Source organism: Cygnus atratus, chromosome 7, assembly GCF_013377495.2.
Source record: "Cygnus atratus isolate AKBS03 ecotype Queensland, Australia chromosome 7, CAtr_DNAZoo_HiC_assembly, whole genome shotgun sequence".
NCBI lineage: Eukaryota > Metazoa > Chordata > Aves > Anseriformes > Anatidae > Cygnus > Cygnus atratus.
The window spans coordinates 15,478,416-15,496,769 of record NC_066368.1 but is presented as its reverse complement, the minus strand read 5'-3'; the positions used below and the strand labels follow the sequence as shown (position 1 = coordinate 15,496,769).

At 34.6% G+C, this 18,354-nt stretch overlaps 1 protein-coding gene across 4 annotated transcripts in view; it reads right to left on the bottom strand.

Moving 5' to 3' along the window:
• Window positions 1-18,354, bottom strand: part of ADGRA1 (adhesion G protein-coupled receptor A1) — a 277,156-nt gene that overhangs the window by 225,322 nt on the left and 33,480 nt on the right. For all 4 annotated transcript variants that reach the window (XM_035545601.2, XM_035545609.2, XM_035545594.2 and 1 more), the window contains exon 2: window positions 7,535-7,606. In XM_035545601.2, the coding sequence (XP_035401494.1) occupies window positions 7,535-7,606 (72 nt within the window). The remainder of the gene's footprint in view (window positions 1-7,534; window positions 7,607-18,354) is intronic.

The window sequence follows — 18,354 nt, the reverse complement described above, 5'->3', positions numbered from 1 at the left end:
GACATTAATCTTGTCTGTTTCTCCTTCTGTTTTCTCAAAATTTCTGTGCAACAATTGAAAATTAATATATCCTTCCTCTGTGCAATTCCTTAAAATACTACCTACAACTAAGCAGCATTTACTTTGAAATGCATTTTACCCTGCACTCCCTTATTTCTACATGAGGACCAACGATGCTTTTTCCAAGTCCAGTTTTCTGTTCCATGTTGTTTTCAAAGGAATCTTCAGGTTTTGCTGCTTATGTAAGCAAGCAGGCATTTTGATCAAGCTACAGTAGTAAGGGCATCCACAGATCTCTCTCATTTTGCACTTAGAACACTGAACCCAGTACATACTAACAGAGAACGGGAGTATCATTTCTGCAAACTCAAAAGCCTAGCTCTGGGTAAGCTCTGGTAGGTTTTTTTTTGTTCATTACTTTAATCTTACTTGACATATTTCTGATTTCATATACTGTCCACAGAGGGGAAAAAATACATTCAATAGGAAAGCTAGAGATGATTTTTATCCATTAAAAAAAATAAACAACACAAAATGCCCAAATCTTTACATGCAAACCTACTTGCTAACAGGATTCTAGCTATTTTTAATAGCAGCATGTTAATACGAATGTTTTATATATGATCCATCTTGTTTGAATTTTTCCCTGTGATATTTGATTACACCAGATTAAATATGATCTATTCTTCCAGTAATATATGTCTGGACTAACGCTGACACTGAAAAGCCTGTCAAGAAGGCAGCAAGAGGATGACCACAACAACACTTCGCTGTAACCCTGCTAGCATTTGTCATGGTCCTCTTAGGTACAGAGATGTGCTGGCACTGCCTCAGTCTTGTCACTAAGAGAGCCTGGGTCACGGGAGATTATAGACTGAAGATAGTCTCTAGCCCTGTCCAACACCTGTACATGTACTGTGCTATTCAGCCAGCACCACACTCAGATGGTCTCCATGGGATTTAGAGACGGTTACCTCCAAGCTAATGATTTTTCTGGTACGGGACAATTTTCTGCTACAAAAACTACCTTTTCACTGCTTACCAAAAACTGAAGTTTAAATCTACTACTAAACTTAGCTAATAATTTTTGGTGATGCATGGAGCTGCACAAAATATATCAACTGAGCATCAGTATCCTCTCTGCACTTGTGTATTCATGCTGCTTCAGACTGCTTCCTAGTCAGGCTGTAAGGAGTGCATCATAAAAAAATAAATTATTCAATCTATATAAGGTTGTCACATAAAATAATTGGCATTACATAATTATCATCGTAGTTTTCCATATAATCTTTTCACTCTTTAGTGAGATCTCCAGTATTACTAAATTTAGAGATACTAGCCAAACAATACTATTTTGCAGACGAAAAAATAAGGTAGAAAGAGATCAAGCGATGTGACAAAGATTTGATGACAATTTATGGAAAACAACCCCCCCAAAAATATATCCTTCATTTTCAGTCATTTGCCTCAAATAAATGCTTTTTCATTTGTTTTCTTCTTTCAAACAATTCTTTTACATCAATATACAAGTATTATGTCCTATTATGTATTTGCTACAGCATGCATAAAATTCTCTGTGAATACACCTTTATGATTAAGAAGGTGTAATTAACCTTAAGTAAAAGGCACAGTGGCTAAAAATCTACTTTCATTAACCAAATGCAATGCCTTAAATGTAGCATCTACAAAAAAAAAAGAGTTCTGCAATTGAATCATGGATGTCATCACAAAACTTTACCTTATAACAAGTAGTAATTATATATTTTTAAACAATTCCAAGCAAGAACAAATATTTTGAAATTTAATTTATGAATTTTCTAACTTTAAAGATGCCGTATATATATAATGTTGAAATTTAAATTGTTTCAGCATTTCTTTAAACATATTTCCAATCCTTCACACTGCCAAATAAGTACATTTCTGTTTCTGCATGCATACACACACATTTCAAATGTATAGGCAGGAAAAGTTAAGTGGCCAGTAATTTAAACAATGTAAATTGTATAAGAAACACTTCAGTATATAAAAATGCAAAACCTTTATATTTTAACCTTTCATCACTTGAGCTTTGCCAAAGACCACCTAAATACCATATTTTTATACCAGCTGTTTAACAACATATTTTTTTCTATGGTCTAATTTGTTGTGCTTGTCTTTCCTGCCCTTTCATTCCCTCAAGTTAATGTGTTATTATTTCAGTTGCACAGCACAATACATAGTTGCAGAAAGTCATTATGCTGCAATCTAACAAAAATATGTTTTTGTACACTCTTATCTAATAATAAATGAGGACAACATGTGCCTGCATAGTTGGTAACCTTACAATAACACAACATTTAATAAAGGTAACATACAATGTGAGACCTAGTCTAATAAGTCTGGTCTATACAGTTAAAATACATAAATAAATAAATAAAATGAAGAAAACTAAAACAAAAAATAAATGCTAAATTCTTAAATATACTTCAGTGGCATTTTCATTGCCTAGAAACACTACGAAATGCAACAGCAAGTTTCTGTAAAACAGTCACTGTTAAAGTCGTAATGCCTGTTTCTTGGTCAACTGAAAAATCTGTGTAATATTGCACAGCGATCTTTCATCCTGATTTCCCAAGGAAACACTGCTTATGCAATGGTGGTCTGTTTGCATATATTTCTTAATTTTTGTTTGTTGATTCCCTCTAAATAACTTCTGAACCTGTTAAAGAGTTTCAGCCACAGGGGACGAAGTGGCAACAGCCTCAGAGGTAATTATGCTTCTATACAGTTCATGAAAACGTACATTCAGTTATGAAAGAAAGAGAAAGCTTTCATAAAACCACTTCAGAAAATGCACAAGTACTAGATCAACTAGAGTGCCAGGAAACCAACAGGGGAGTAGAAGCCACAACAGATTGCCCCAGGTAGAAGGAGCTTGGGGAGTCAGCAAGGAACAGGGGCTATCCACACAATTTTGATGCAGTGGCTGTTGGGGAGGGTAAGAAAATTTAGTGTTGTTAATAGCTCAGATACATGTTGTTTTTTGCCAGCTGACATCAGGATGAGGGAAAAACATCTAATTTCCTAGTTGAGATCTTGACTTTGGGTCCAGCACAGCTGGAGCACCTGGTCCAAAAGCCTCAGTCCTTGTCCCCAGAAGCATTATGTGGAGTAGGGCACTCTCCACAAGAGATACTTCTAGAGGTAGAGTATTGTCAAGAAAAAAGAAATTTTCCACTACTGCTACTAATAATACTCATTTGCAGCACACTGCTCAGAGACTATAGTGCTGTTAGAGAAGGATCCATGCCATATACTGCTATGATACAGCACCTGCTAGTAACTTGGCAGTCTGCACTAGCCTATGATTCCTTAGGTGATAACAATGGCTATCCCCACTGCCCATAAGTTTATATATAAATATATATATATAATCAAACTATAATAGAACGGATTTTCTATTTAATGTATTGTTTCAATTTATGGAATATTTTTTACCACCAAACTATATAGGTTCATACCCTATCAGTTATTCACACCCTTCAAATCACTAACTAAATGAGAGCTTCTGGATAGCTGAGACTTACTCGACAGGACCACCTCACTGTTTCATGGCTTGGAAAACCTACTTTGCCTTTCTTATATGGTCCCAGAGCATATGAAAAACTTACTTTATGATTACTTTATGCTGTCTTGCTCAGATCAATGTATCTCACTAGAATGTAAGACACCGAATACCAACAGGGTAGGCACTGGAACCCAAGTAATTACAAGCTGTCAAGTCTTTGCCACAAGCTTCAAATCCAAACTGAACTCTCAGCCTTCCTGAATACGAAGCCATCTCCACAGGGTATACCACAAAAATGGGTTCAAGGTCATAACAGTTTGTTTACCACAGTTGTTTCAAATACGTTTATTTTTCTACCCATACTTCTGATTTTCATCCAAAAACAAAGGGAGTAGTCAAGGCCTATATAACTGAGGACAGTCCAAATCCTAAGTTTACAGGAAGGTTCTATTCCCACATGGTTTTTTAAGTAATACTATTCACTTCTTAATACCTCTTTTTAGTTAGACTACAAAGTAAGCCCAGAGGCACAGAGGTGCATCATGATCCATCCAGATGCTAAAACACATTTGTGAGTCAACCTTTCCAAAACAGTACAAGGGTTTCAGAAAACTCAAGCTAAGTACTGAGAGAGTGTGCCACCTCTACAGAGCACTCTTGTGACTCACAGTTCACACACACAGAATACAAAAAAGCACCTTTTGTCGGATGATGTTTTTTCAAAGCATTTTTATAAACTGTCGAGTAAAAATGCTAACATTTCTTAAATATATTCTGATCATTGTTAATTATACATGTTTTAATACAGATACTATTAAATGTTTTATTTTTAATACAAACATTATTAATATATTCAATATTAATACTTATTAGTAAAGATTATTATCTTTCTTTATTGTCTTTCTTTCTTTATTATCTACAAAGGAAATAACTGTATCCTCTTTTTCCCCCCCCCTCCGGATGGCTGCATCATCTGAAAAGCTAACATCAGATTTCCTTTTACAGCAATAAGACATTTTAAGACAATTTGAAATAGAAAACTTAAAATATTCATGCTAAGTTTGAAAAAAATGCAATATTCTGAGAAGCCTGCAGAAACAACACAAAATGAGATCCAACTAGGGTTAGAACAAAAAAAAATTAAAAGTAGTGCATTTCATGCACAATATGAGACAGTCTTCCATAGTCTTAAGATTTAGATAAATAGGTACTCCCTTACTAGTAGAACAGACTGTTGATTAGCAGTTTGAAGTTTCTCAGTTTACTTGATTAAAGTTGCATAAAATGAGGAGTTTTGGTTTAAGACAATTGCTCAGTGAGACCTCTCACTTGTGTAACACACTGTTGAGAAATCACCAGGACTTGGGAGAACTAACACTTCTGTAATCCAATTCCTGTTTTGACATGCCTTGGAAAGCAAAATAATAAGGTGAAAGTTGTCTCTAGTTTACCGTACTATGGCTTGAAACAGCTCTCTGCTCAAAAAGTGGTTTTGAGCACTCCGGGAAAAAGCCAGAATATACAAGTCACTCTGTTCCACCTGAAATTTTACTTCCCCTCTAAATTTTTCAAGTTTGACATTAAATGATTTTATAGTCCACATGAGCTAATGCTCTTGTGGTTCACAGTAACCACAAAAGAATTACTGACACACGAGTCTTGTCTCCGTGGCATTCTCTTCACTAACTTTTTGTTCCTTTTAAGACCACAAGGACTACAAAGCTAAATTGAATGAGTAAGCCTTAACTTCAGCATGCCTACGTTCTAAGCACATCATCTTGTAAACTGAACATTACTTCAGTTGGGTTTTCCTGCTAATATACTTCATATGATTCTCTACCTCTCCTTTCAGAGAAGGAATAAAGATTCTTTTTGGTCCATTATGATGAGCCATGAACAAACAGTGCCAGCAGTTGCTGCCATGGTGCTCCATTTTAAGCATCTGTAGTAACACCCTGAAGTGGTTTGTGTATAACTAGAGGCATAGCTCAGAAGCCTTGTCTAAAGGTTAGGAGTACTCATCCAGATACAGTTCAACCACACCCACTGCTTCCACCTCTTAAGCAGATTATCCAAGCCATTTCCAACTTCCCTGCTGAAACTGGACCTTTGTAAATACTGATGAGCAGCGTGCAGGGACAGAACAAGCAGCAGAGCATTTGAATCTGATGAGAATGTCACCACCTGACTCCTAACCTTTGCTGCAAGAATGACTTATAGATTTTGTATTAGCAGCGTGGCCAAATAGCACTTACTATACACAGATGACACCCATTTCATCTGTAATGTTGTGAAAAATCAATACCATAAAATTAATAAGGTTTAGATGGTGATGATAGTTGAGGCTATGCACCTAAGGTATTTTGTTGTTGTTGTTTTCTGACTGTTTTCAATACCATTTGCAATGTCTCTTCAGGTTAAAGTATTTCTCTAACTAGATAACTAACAAGGTTTTTAAAAAGTACATCCTCAATACCATTGCCAGCTTATTCAAATCTAATTCATTATGAATCCATATGCATCTTAGTTTTAAGTTTCCTTGTCAGATGTATAAAAATGTAGATTAAACCTAAAAAATGAAAAAAAAAGAGAAAAAAATGAGGAAATGTTTTCCTCTATTTCTAAACACCAAGGCTTTATTTGTAATACGTTAGGATTTTATTTACTGATTTATTTTCTTTCAATAAATTTGTAATCCCATTTTTTATTCCAGATTTTCTCTAAAATGTTTGCAAACATCTTTATAAATCATCATTGTTACAACTGAGAATTAGCTAGTCAATAAATAACACATCAGAACTACTCCATTCCACAGCATTTAATATTGCTAATATTAAATGAAGTATTTATTACATCTATAACTGTATGCAGAGAAAAGATAACATTCACTTACATAGACTGTTCAGACAGTTAGCTTTATCCTAACCCTTGAAGGTGCTTAAGGGATTATTCCAGACCTTGAAATATATTGTTTATTTTTAATTTACAGTTAGACTAGTCATATGTCTCAGTATCATATACTTAATTACCTGGCTTAATACACAACCATAAACAGCAGACACATCGCACACATATATAGTAAAATATTAGTTAATGTTGAATTAAATATATTTTTCCCCTTTTTTTATATATGGAAACTTTCACTTGTCATAGAATATATGAATATATTCATGAATACACAAATGTAACAACTACTTTATATCAACAGCTCTATATAATGAAGGTATTCTTGGGAATGAACATAAAAATAATTTAGCTAAGCTGCAGGAGATATTTTAAGATAAGGCATAATATAATTACTCATTTAGATGCACTGGCAAAGTAAGTTGAGAAGTAAAAAAAAGAAAAAAGAGACTATAAAGACTTTTAGACTTGCTGACATGATTATTTTCCAGACGAGTGACCTATATATACAGAAAACAGTGTTTCTACAACAGAGTTGCACAGTGCATTTATTCCATTGAAGTTTCCAAATGTTTTCCTCCCTAATTCATCAGTTGGTTCTAAGCAGATTAGACAGAAACCTCATTCTCTACCCCCTCTAAACACTGACTGCAAACATACAAACATGCAGCTACATCAATGTCACTGTCTGCTCCAGTGATAAATGCTGTCCAATTTCTTTGTCTAGAATATAATTAAAAATAGAAGTATTGGAGACCAGTGAGTTAAACAATCCAAACTATATGTCAGGTACATTAGTGTTACCGTTACATATACCAGTCTTCACTATAGTAGTGTACACAGTGTAGTACAAGTCTTTGGATGTTTATTTTAGTTCCAAATTGATGGTAGTGCCTTCCTGTATTTTCAGTGTCCATCCCCATTCACTCATTTCTATTCTGTTTCTAAACTTGACAACTGCTTAGAAACTGTACTATGCAGTACAGTTCAGAACACTTTAACTTTGTTGTTGAGGTTTGTTTTTACACTTAAAATATGAAGACTTTTTAATTGAAGGTGGAAAGAGGTTGATCAGTTACTCACAGTCTCTCCAGGGATCTCAGCCCAAAGAAAGAGCCATTCTTCAACCATAGGATCTTGTTGTTACTCAGAATCCTAGAAGAAGTCAGGAAAGAATTTGGTTAATAGAACATGATAATTCCACTGATTAAAAACATGTAATTATAGTAAATGACTGCTCTGTAAAATACTAATCACAAAATTCTGTGCCTCATTTGCATTTTCCCATCATAGCAGTAAATAAAGATTACCATTTCCTTCAGTTTCTTATTTATTAAATAAAAGCATATTCAAGAAATATGTCAACAAATGAACTTTGGCTACGACTTGGAAAGTATAATATCGATGTGACCCCACATCACTAGTAGATTCAAAATTACTACTGGCAAAGATATTTGCTGGACTTCCCAGTCAACAAAAAGGCTGATGAAGCAAGGGAGATGTTAAAAACTGTTCCCTTAAACTAGAAGATCTGCAGTAACAGATCTACCAGCCCTAACCTGTTCTCTTAAATGCTGAGGTAGAAAACAGAAAATATTTTCTTTTCACCTTCTATAGAAGAGGGGGAAAAAAAAAAAAAGAAAAAAGAACTAAAAAAAAAGGACTTCTACCACAAAAATAGGCTTAGTCAGAAATGCTCTCCTCTTGCAACCTCTATACAGTAGAAATTCAGTAACGCAGCTAAGTTTGTCCCATTCACAACCATCAAGTACACATGCAAAGTGACCCCTACATACAAGCTATTGAAGAATTTGTCTATTTTTCCTCTGTTGATGTCGCAAGAGGCCCTAATTTAGTGATTTTTCACTGCAATATTTTCCTGTCTATTTCAGAAGCAATACAATACAAATACGTAGTCATTCTGAAGATGTTACCTATTAAAACCTTACAATATAAAAGAAGTGCAATTTGTTTTGGAAGCTCAAGAATTTTTCTTTTTTTTTTTTTAAAGAATGGTTATACAATGTGCAGAAGAAACTTCTGTCTCTTAACAAATCTTATTCCACCTGCTGTAAAAAAGAAATATTTTCATGTAACATTTACAATAAGTTATAGAAGAGCACAAAGTCCATTTCAAAATAAGAGAGAGACATTGCTTATCATAAGGCTAGAAACCAAATGTCGGAAGAAATCTTATGCTCATAACTAGCAAGCTTGAGACTTTGTGAACCAACATTTTGCTTTTTTTCTAAAGTTTTAAAATTATGCGTTGCACAAGACTATCTTAACTTGTCTGGCTCTTAGTATTTCTTATTACATATAAACAGTAAGTGCTTTACCCAAGCATATGCATATTACATAATTTTTTTAAGTTTAGATGCAAACAACAACACGTTAATACTGATACTGAAACAAAGTATAATTTATGTAGAAAAATATTGTTATGTTAGTAAGATTTGGAGATTTTTTTCAAGTTATTTGTAAAGTTCACCAATAAACATATACATATAATTTGATGTAGTTTGATGGCCCGCTGCCAGAGGATATGAAGAACAGAGCAATTCAGCTAGGAGCTAATCTGTGTGTTATGACACTCTGGTGTGACTGAATGAACTTGTGCAGCAACATGACTCATTACCCAGAACCAGGCACTATAACATACACGTGGCAATTTGGGATCAGTCATGAACAATTAAACCCAGGTATCTGAAAGCATGCAGATTCCCGTGTTTACAACAAAAAATAGCTATGCTCCAATATACACACAGTATACTGTCATGATCTAAGAAAGTCCACATCTCGTAAGATCTGCCTTGTACTTTTCAGATAAAAAAAATCATATGTACGACATTAAGTATTTCTCTAATCTAACTCTTTAGGAAAGTCTTAGCAATGTATTTCAGCAACGACATAATGAAAGATCAAAAATGGATTCAATTTGTCTTATTTGTCAGATTTTCTGAATTTTTTTTTTTAGGTGCCCACACTATGACTAAATTTGGTAATTGCTTTAAAATTATAAATGTATTTACATTTTCCAGTTTAGATATTAAGTTTTATATTATTTTATTCTGTTCTTTCCTTGATCTTATCTTCGGAGGCTGCACAGAACTTGGATCAGTGAAGAAAAAATAAAGTCCCGAAATTTAAATTGGCTAGGCTTGGAAAGACTAATATCTCAAATTCCACTTCATATTGGGTCATTTAGTTATATACTGTGTTACAGAGAGACCATCTCTGAGGCCTATTACAATGACATTAGATATAAATATTATATTTGGACTGTTCTGCAAAGCCTGATTCACAAAGATACGTGCACTTCAGAACTCTCATCTGGCTTAGATACAACTATTTCTGTCTTTGAAAGATGTTCATGGTGCCAATTTGTTTTTCCACTCTTCTGTTCATTATGCCTAGAAAAAGAGGGCAGTCTGAACATGGCTGGCAAGTCCACAAAAATCCCACAAGTGAGCAGCACACAAGTCTCCTACTCCACCTCTGGGTCTCCTGCCCTGTGGCCCCAGTAAGTAGACTGAAAGCAGCATCTTTTATCCACATAAAACAAACTCCTAGAAATTACAGAGAGCTATCTAAATAATAATAAATTACAAGATTAAACAGAACACTTGGTTTATAAACAGAACAGTCAGTAAAAACAGCTCATCCTCTGCAATACTGCCATCTCATTTAGTCACAATTTTGTTTTTCTGAAGAAGAAATTCTTGAAAAATAGACACCACAAAATTAAAAAATATCATGGAATTTAACTACATAAATTTGCATTTCTGAACTAACTCTTTCAGATCTTTATACCGTACTTTCACAGAGACTTTCACACAGAGATCAGGTTTCGAAACTTAGGTTTCCTTCAGGGCCTTCTCTTCTCTACACTGCCAACTAAAATGGAGGTTTTATAAACACAGTAGTATGAACATCATAGTTAAAATACAATTGTTTTACTGTTCAGAATATGAAAGGATCGTGGCTTTAGAGAATCCTAGCATTCCTATAAGGCCTGTGGGGAAAAAAAATATATATATATTCTTCTCTAACAATTAATATGTTATCTACATTTCATTGAGATGGTTTGTTACATGGGAATTATCCACCTGCTTTTAATTAGCTTCAGTAATGTCCAAAACCTTGCAATGGGCTGTTATCAGAATGGATTTGATTTGCACTAAAAACAAGTTCTGTGAATACAATGAACAACTTCACTGGAAAACTTGAATCACATTACTTTTGTACAGTTATGAATCACGTCTTAAACTTTCTATGCAATTCATAACATTCTTCCCTTCTGAGAACATGCTGTGGAAAGGGGCTAGAAGGGAGGAAAATGTTTGTTACACTATTCAGTATACAAACACAAAAATGAGGCTTAACTACAGATGATGAAAAGAAACCCTTTCAAGTAATCAATACCTGGTTAAATTGTAGCTCTTACTCTTGATGCTGAAATTACACTGAATAGTTTTGTATATTACTTCTTTAGAAAAATAGCTGAATGGACGTGAAAAATATGAATTATAACTTAACAAGTCAGGTATCTCTTTTCCCTTAAACACAGTTAGTCACCCACATACAGGAAGATGCTTGCAATTAGAGACCTGAAGAAATTTTGAAGGAAAAAAAAAATAGAGACATGAAGAACATCCTTTTCACATACTTACAGACACAAAGGTTTATTGGATAAACACATCGAAAATTCACGCATTTGATTTTGGATAGCTTATACAGTAATTACAACTTTGAGATGTAAAAGTACTTTTAACCACATCAGAAAATTAGTCATTTATTTTAATAAAAGATGAAATGTAATTTTGATTTTTAGAACAAATCACTGCTGTGCACACATTAAGTATTTCTCACATTTTATTCATTCACAGCATTTTCACTTGCCTTATTTTTTTCTCCTGTGCTATTGAATCATAGTGATAAAATAAATATTGCTATACATTGCAGCTAGGCAGCTGGTTTAAATAATTACCAGTTTCCAGCCATGTGTTAAAACATTTAAAATGTGAGATTCTTATTATGAGGAGAGAAACACTAAGAAAATGAACACTCTTTATTCCAGTGAAGTTATTTTCCTAAACCAAATTCCATTCAATGTTTTACTTTTCTTTTTAAAAAATAAATAAATAAATTATTTCCTGGAGAAACCTTTTGAGAAGGTATTTATTTTAGAGTTCAGTGTTCAGAATGTCCTTGCAACATATATAATGATCCAAACCCCAAGTAACTGGGACCTAAAACGCAAACTAAATAAATCAGATGATGGTACTCAGTCCTAGCTCTCATGAAAACCATCTATCTAAGATACTACTGGCGAGCACCATTCCCCTGATCAGACACATTACTGACCTGCCACCTCACTTCATTAATCCCTTTGTAACTTATGTCTCCTTCTCCCAAGATGCTTTGGGGGACCGTTTGCCCCAGGGACCACATCCAGAAGACAGTAACTCTACACCAGGTTTGTCCTTTCCCACCCTGTGGAGCTGTTCCCACAGGCTCTGAAGCCTTCAAACACTCTCTCATGACCTATAGCTCAGGCTATACCCTAGAGCATGTAATCCATACGTCACGCAAACACACTTCTCTGGTGGGCTGCAACACAGGCTGTGGGCTATTTCATTCATACCACACTGGAAACCAACCAGCCTCACATAAGCAGCAGTGCTGCTTATCTGGAAGACTTGAGGGCCGGTGGAGATAGAGATCCAAAACCTCAAGTATCAGCTATGAGATAACTAGTCCAAAGAAGTGTGAATATTAGGCAATTTTCCATTTGTCCTTTTCACCTATATAAAGGTAGAAGGTTGCAAGGCAGGTTCATATTTAAATGGCAGCTTTTTTTCTTTCCCCTCTTCTTTGGAGGAAATGACTATGGTGAAACAAACGTATGTTTGAACAAAAGAACAAGAACAAAAGTTCTTGATATTCAACGCAAATATGAATGTATTTACAAACACATATCTAACTGCATATACTTGCTACCTTTAGGAATTTGCTAGGCAGCATCACAGAGAAACCAACAGAGCACAAATAGAACTCCCTCAGAAAAAAAAGAAGTGGGGTTATTATGATAAAGGTGCTGGTCCGATGTTTTCTGAATGCCTAGAGAGACCAAATTATGCCCTGCTCTCACAACCAATATCCCCAAACTATTCCAGCAGCAGCCACAGAACAAACAGAACAGTTGTGGTATTTTCAGCTTGTGCATTATATGACTACATGAGCATTACTGCATAAAGAGGGCCAGGGATCATTCCCTGAGGCTAAGCTGCACCAACTACATGGCTCCTGGCCTTAGACCTCCTCTTGGCCCCTTCTGGTGTTCAAATGATCCTAACACAAGCATCGGTTTGTTCAGAGTATCTGAAAGAGCATGGATGGAATGCCACAGGGAATCAGAACAGCGTTTCTGAAGCATGATGTATGTTACGGAGGTGTGTGGCTTACCTGGGAACAGAAGATTGTTTGCCAATGGAAAGCCTGCTGGAACAGGGCTGGAGAATTGTGTGGGACAGTCTCAAACTTGCCCTTTTTGGGTAGAACATTGGCATGAACATTTTCCAGCATAGTGCTGCCTGACAAGGACCAAAATCATGCCAAAGAGCATGCCAACAACCGAGAAGTAAAGACAGTCAATGAGCCATTGCTTCCACTTTATGTTCTTCTTTATTAGTGCCGACATACCTAAAAGGATTAATTGTTCTAATGGGCTACAACCCATTTCTCTGAACTCCTTTCTAGTCCTCCTTTAGAATTAATCAAACAAAAATCATATCAGTTTCCTTAAATGGTTTCCATGACTTTTGCTTTCATGAAACTATGAAAAGTGCAAAGATGTAATCCTGAGCAACAAAGTCTTATTCAGGTATAAAACGTGCCTACAATTAGATAATCTACTGTAGTATTTCAAGATTTGTCAAACAAAAATTTCTCAGTCATAATGCAAACAAACTTCAGTTACAACCTCTCAAGCAAAGAGAAATAATCTTTATATCATGCCCTCAAAGTCAATGGACTTGGGTTCACTCAATATAATAAACAAATTCCACAGATGAGGCCTTTTCAGTGAGACAATGTCACATCCCAAAGAGCATGAACTCATGCAGTAGTGAATCCCACAGAAAAAGCATCTCTCTGATAACCATACCCAACTAAGACAAAACATTTAGATGGAGCCTGCAGTTCCCAAATGCATACTGAACAGAGAAGGAAGAGTTACTTAAAATATGCATTTCCTCTGATAATTTTCCCAGAGAATAAAAAATAAATAAAAACTTCACTTTAAAAAAAAAAAAGTCAATTTACATTGGATTTTCTGCTGGGCAGCCCAGGAACTAGTTCAGACCAGACTTGACCCAGTTCTGCATCTAGCTGATGGATGAGCTGAACAACCAATGTTCAGCTCATGACCCCCTCTGAACTCCTTTCTTTAAGGTCCATTCCAACACCAGCTGAAGGTACAACAAAGTACCACAGGAAAGAGCAACCACTCCTGCCCCTGCTGTGCACTTCCTCTTAATTTCTGTTGTTTTTTTTTCCTCCCCCCAACTTCTTAGATAAAAAAGTGTGCTAGATGGATATCCAAGATAATTTGACAGAAGATAGAAAGCTCAGTCCATTAAGACTGTACATCTGGGACCTCTGCATTGGGGTTGCGTGAAGAAATTGTTTTTTAAATTTTACAGCTTCTCTTACATACTAACTTCAGTTCAAGCAGAATAGAACAACTTTTTTATATAATCTATACAAGCACTAATAATAATTCCTTCAGATGAAACTGATAACAGTTGAAATGTAACAGTCTAAGCTGTTTCTTCTCTTTACAGTCATTATGTGATCAGATACAAAAGAAGTGTGTGCATACATCCCATAAAAATGTGAGAACAGTACTTCATTTCTTTATGGTATCAGAATAAGACTGGAATTGTTTATATTGAAATACCACAGTGTAAAATGATAAATTATTTTTAAGGTTTTGAAATCCTCCTCGGTAAACCAGAATATTGTTTATTCCCACAACATGCATAATTCATTGAGAGTTGCACCATAAAAACAAATTGGGAAGGAGTTTGCATGAGAAAAATGGTAAGAATTAAAAAAAAAAAAAAAAAAAAACGACTTTTTTGTCTTTTCGTACTGCATATGTAGAGACGTACAGAGCTATCATAAAGTACCATTAGTAATTGCACATTTTTTTCCTCTGAACTGAAGACTACAACTAAGCTACTACCTAAGATTTCAGTAAGTTCATAATAATAAAGGTATATTGGGAGGAAAGTTGTAGAACAGTAACAAAACAGATTGAACACGTGAAAAGAGAAAAATGCCTGATGAACAGTGCTGACAGCTCACCAGATGAATGGGGTGTGGCAGACACCTGCACATTCTAATAACCAAACAGAAAGGAGGAAAAACTTGTAAAATGAGAAAGGTATTTATCAGTTCATTGTCAGTCACTATCTGTGTACTTAAAACTTAAGACAGTAATTCATAGTGCCTGCGTTTGAGAATACCCAAATTTAAAAAAGCATCAAGAGAAGTTATCAGAATACTACAGGTGTGTATAATAGTCTCAAGCAACACATTCCTCCCTAAGGTGACTGTGGTTTATCATATTGTTTTTCAAAATAAACTAAATCTGTTTTCAACATTCTTAACAGGGATCATACAAAAATGCTACAGCACGTAACACAAAGTAGTCATTTAACGCCCTAATTCCAGTTGGTTTTATTCCAGCATATTCCAGCTGTCAAGCAATCAGCTTTAATTTACTTGCAGCATAACCAGTCCCAACCACTGGAGAAATAAGAAAATTTTCAAAATGACCTTAAAGTGTAGATAAGTAGTGTGCTACCAGTGATGAAAAAAATAATAATAATGAAAAGATATAGCCAAAGCAGTAACAATATACTAATTATCCATCTAATTAGAACAGTGGCAGTTGAAAGATATTTCCAGAGCCTGACACTATGTGATGATAGCAAAAGAAGTGATAGAACTATAAGCACTGAGATATCTATTTCTAGATAATTATTTGAATGAAAGTCCCCCCAAAAGTGCAAGAAAATGCTAATAGTCCATCATACATTTGATAGAATGTAGTAGGAGAAACTGTAGCACTCATAATATGAGGCTCATAATATGACCAATCATATTATAGCATTACAATATTGCTTTTGTGGAAAATCACTGTTCAATAGCCTCACATGTAGTAAATCAAAATAAAAGGTGAAACTTATTTTTGTTTCTTCTGTTCTTACTGGTGGCTTTTCATCAACAGTCCTCTTGGGTGATATAAGAGGCTGCCAGGTCACACTCAAAATAACAAAGCCAGAGTTCTTGCATAAATCATCAGAGCAACTGATTTAATTGACTAAAAACATATTCAACAGCATTTTTGTGTAAACAACATCATAATCCAAACAGTAAAACAAACTATCGTCATCACTAACAGGATACACAATTTATGCTCTCCCTGGTTCAGTGGGATTAATGTATTAAGGAAAAGAAAGTAGAAAGGTCATTCTTGACAAGAAATCTTAATATGACTTTGTAACAGTGGGGGAGCTAAAGAGCTCCCAGCTTTTGAAACAAGCTCCCTTCACAAAAAGGTGATATTAATTAACCGAATGGGAAAAGAAGTAGCAGGAATCAAAGCATTACTAGGAGGACAGTAAGCACTTCAGAAAAGAAGTATGATTGTCTATTTTATGTTTTTTTTTTTTTTGTCAAGCACTGGCAAATTTCTGAAATAAATGATCCTCTTAAGTAAAGCATTTTTTTCCATAAAACCTAGGATGAAAAGATCATATCTATAGATCAGTGAAAACCTAAAGTATTCTACAGCAATTCTACAGTTAAAGTTCAATTAACTGTATTCAAGGAATTCAACGCCTAAAAATTTATTTCATTAGTGGGTAACTGTAGAAACAGGTTTGACAAAATAAGCAGTACACAGAATAGAAGTGTGCAGTCCTATTTCACTGAAATCATGGAAAAACTGAATTTCTGAGGATATAAAAAACATGATGAATCATTACTATTTTACTACAGCATATTATAACATCATTAAACTGTCTAGATAAATCTTGCTTTAAGAATTTTTTATCTCAGTGCAGATAACTTTTCAAAATGTGATTTTGAAAAAAAAAAAAAAAAATCTTTTGATAAGACAGCATTTCCACTATACCTTTTGAAAAACAGTGAACTTTTGGACTATGCTGCTACACCTATCACATGCACAATCTTTAGTCAAGAGATACTTATGTGTGTTTAACTTTCAATGATGAGTCTTACTGAGTCTAGCAGAATTACTCATATGAATTAAATTTATGTGCCTTAGTTTCTGAAGATCAAAGATTCTACTCTCAACATTTTCTTTGGAGAAAGAGAGGAATTGTTCAAAACTATCTCTACAATGAGAAGGAAATTCTTACATCTGAATTTTCAGTAACACACTTTCTGAAAGCATATGTAGGCATGACGGCATGGGTCTGCACGCCATGTTCTTCCTGGTTTTGCCTTTGACTCCTCGCATAGGCTTTTAAAAAAAAAATATATATATATATATATATATATATATATATATATGCAAACACAAACGTATATATACACATAAAATGCGTTTTTAATTGAAAAAATTAAGACTAATAGAAAATAAATCTCAGTTCTTCACTGAATATCATGAAAATCATTTCAGTATGCTCAGCACCATGTAGATAGACAAGAGCCTGAGAAGCCTACCTTCCTCCTCTAGGACAGGAAATCCTACACATTTCAGTGGGCCAAGGAGTTCATTTAGGATCCCCATTTTTAAAATGGTGTGAAAGTTACTGCAAGTAATTAGCCAGGGTGATTCATTGTAAGGTCACCATGCAGCTTATTCAAATAACCATCAGCATCCCAATCTGCCTTGCAGCTGAGCAAAACCTGTTCCTTTACATTAGCTATAATGAATTTGGGTAGTTTTACTCTTCAAATAAATTCTGAATCCTTGTTTAAGTTTAAACGATTAATTAAATTTCAGTAATTTCCTTAGTCTAAATTTTTATTAGAAATAATTCACCTTTTCTATTTTGGATTTTACTACACCTTTCTAAGTCACTTTGAAAAAGGATTAACAGTTCCTAAGTCACCATTCCTTGTTTAATACACTTTTTCTACTACCTTTTATTTATTTCCCTCATAGATCCTTTTAGCTTCTTTCCACATTGCTACTCTCACTCAGGCCAGCTCCCTTCTTTTAAAACCTGAAACACCTGTCCATCTTTTCCCAGTTTTGCTATTTTTGTATTTCTAAAACTGCATTCTGGATTTTACCTATTATTTCTGACATGACTTTATGATGAAATAGATGACGTTTTATCTAAAACATGATCAGAATTGACTTTAAAATATGCATGTCTCAGTTACTACAACAGTTAAACAGTAAAACTCCTAAATATAAATCCAGAAGAACAGTAAAATTTTTTCACTGTAGTAACTTTTTTTGATTTCCTTGCAAACTGGTTTATTTCTATAACAGTTATATCTTAACTCATAGGTTTTGCTGGGACTGTAGTTGTGTTTTGCAAAAGAGATATCTGCAGTAGTATTTTCTTAAATGATGGTATATATCAACAGATAATTCAATAAAAATACAAAACTCATTCTGTATCCTTTGGGTATGAAAACTGAAAGCATGAAAAAAAAGACACATCTGACAACAGAAAATTATTCCTAGATGAATTTTAAGAGAAACTCTTTTCTTGTAAGGAGACATTTTAAAGAGCTAGATTATTAAATCTAAGTTTTTTGCTCTATATTGCCTCAACCAGTAGGACTGCACATCAAAACACTCTTCTTGGTGCTTCATTTGGTTTCAAAGAAGACTGACAGGAGCA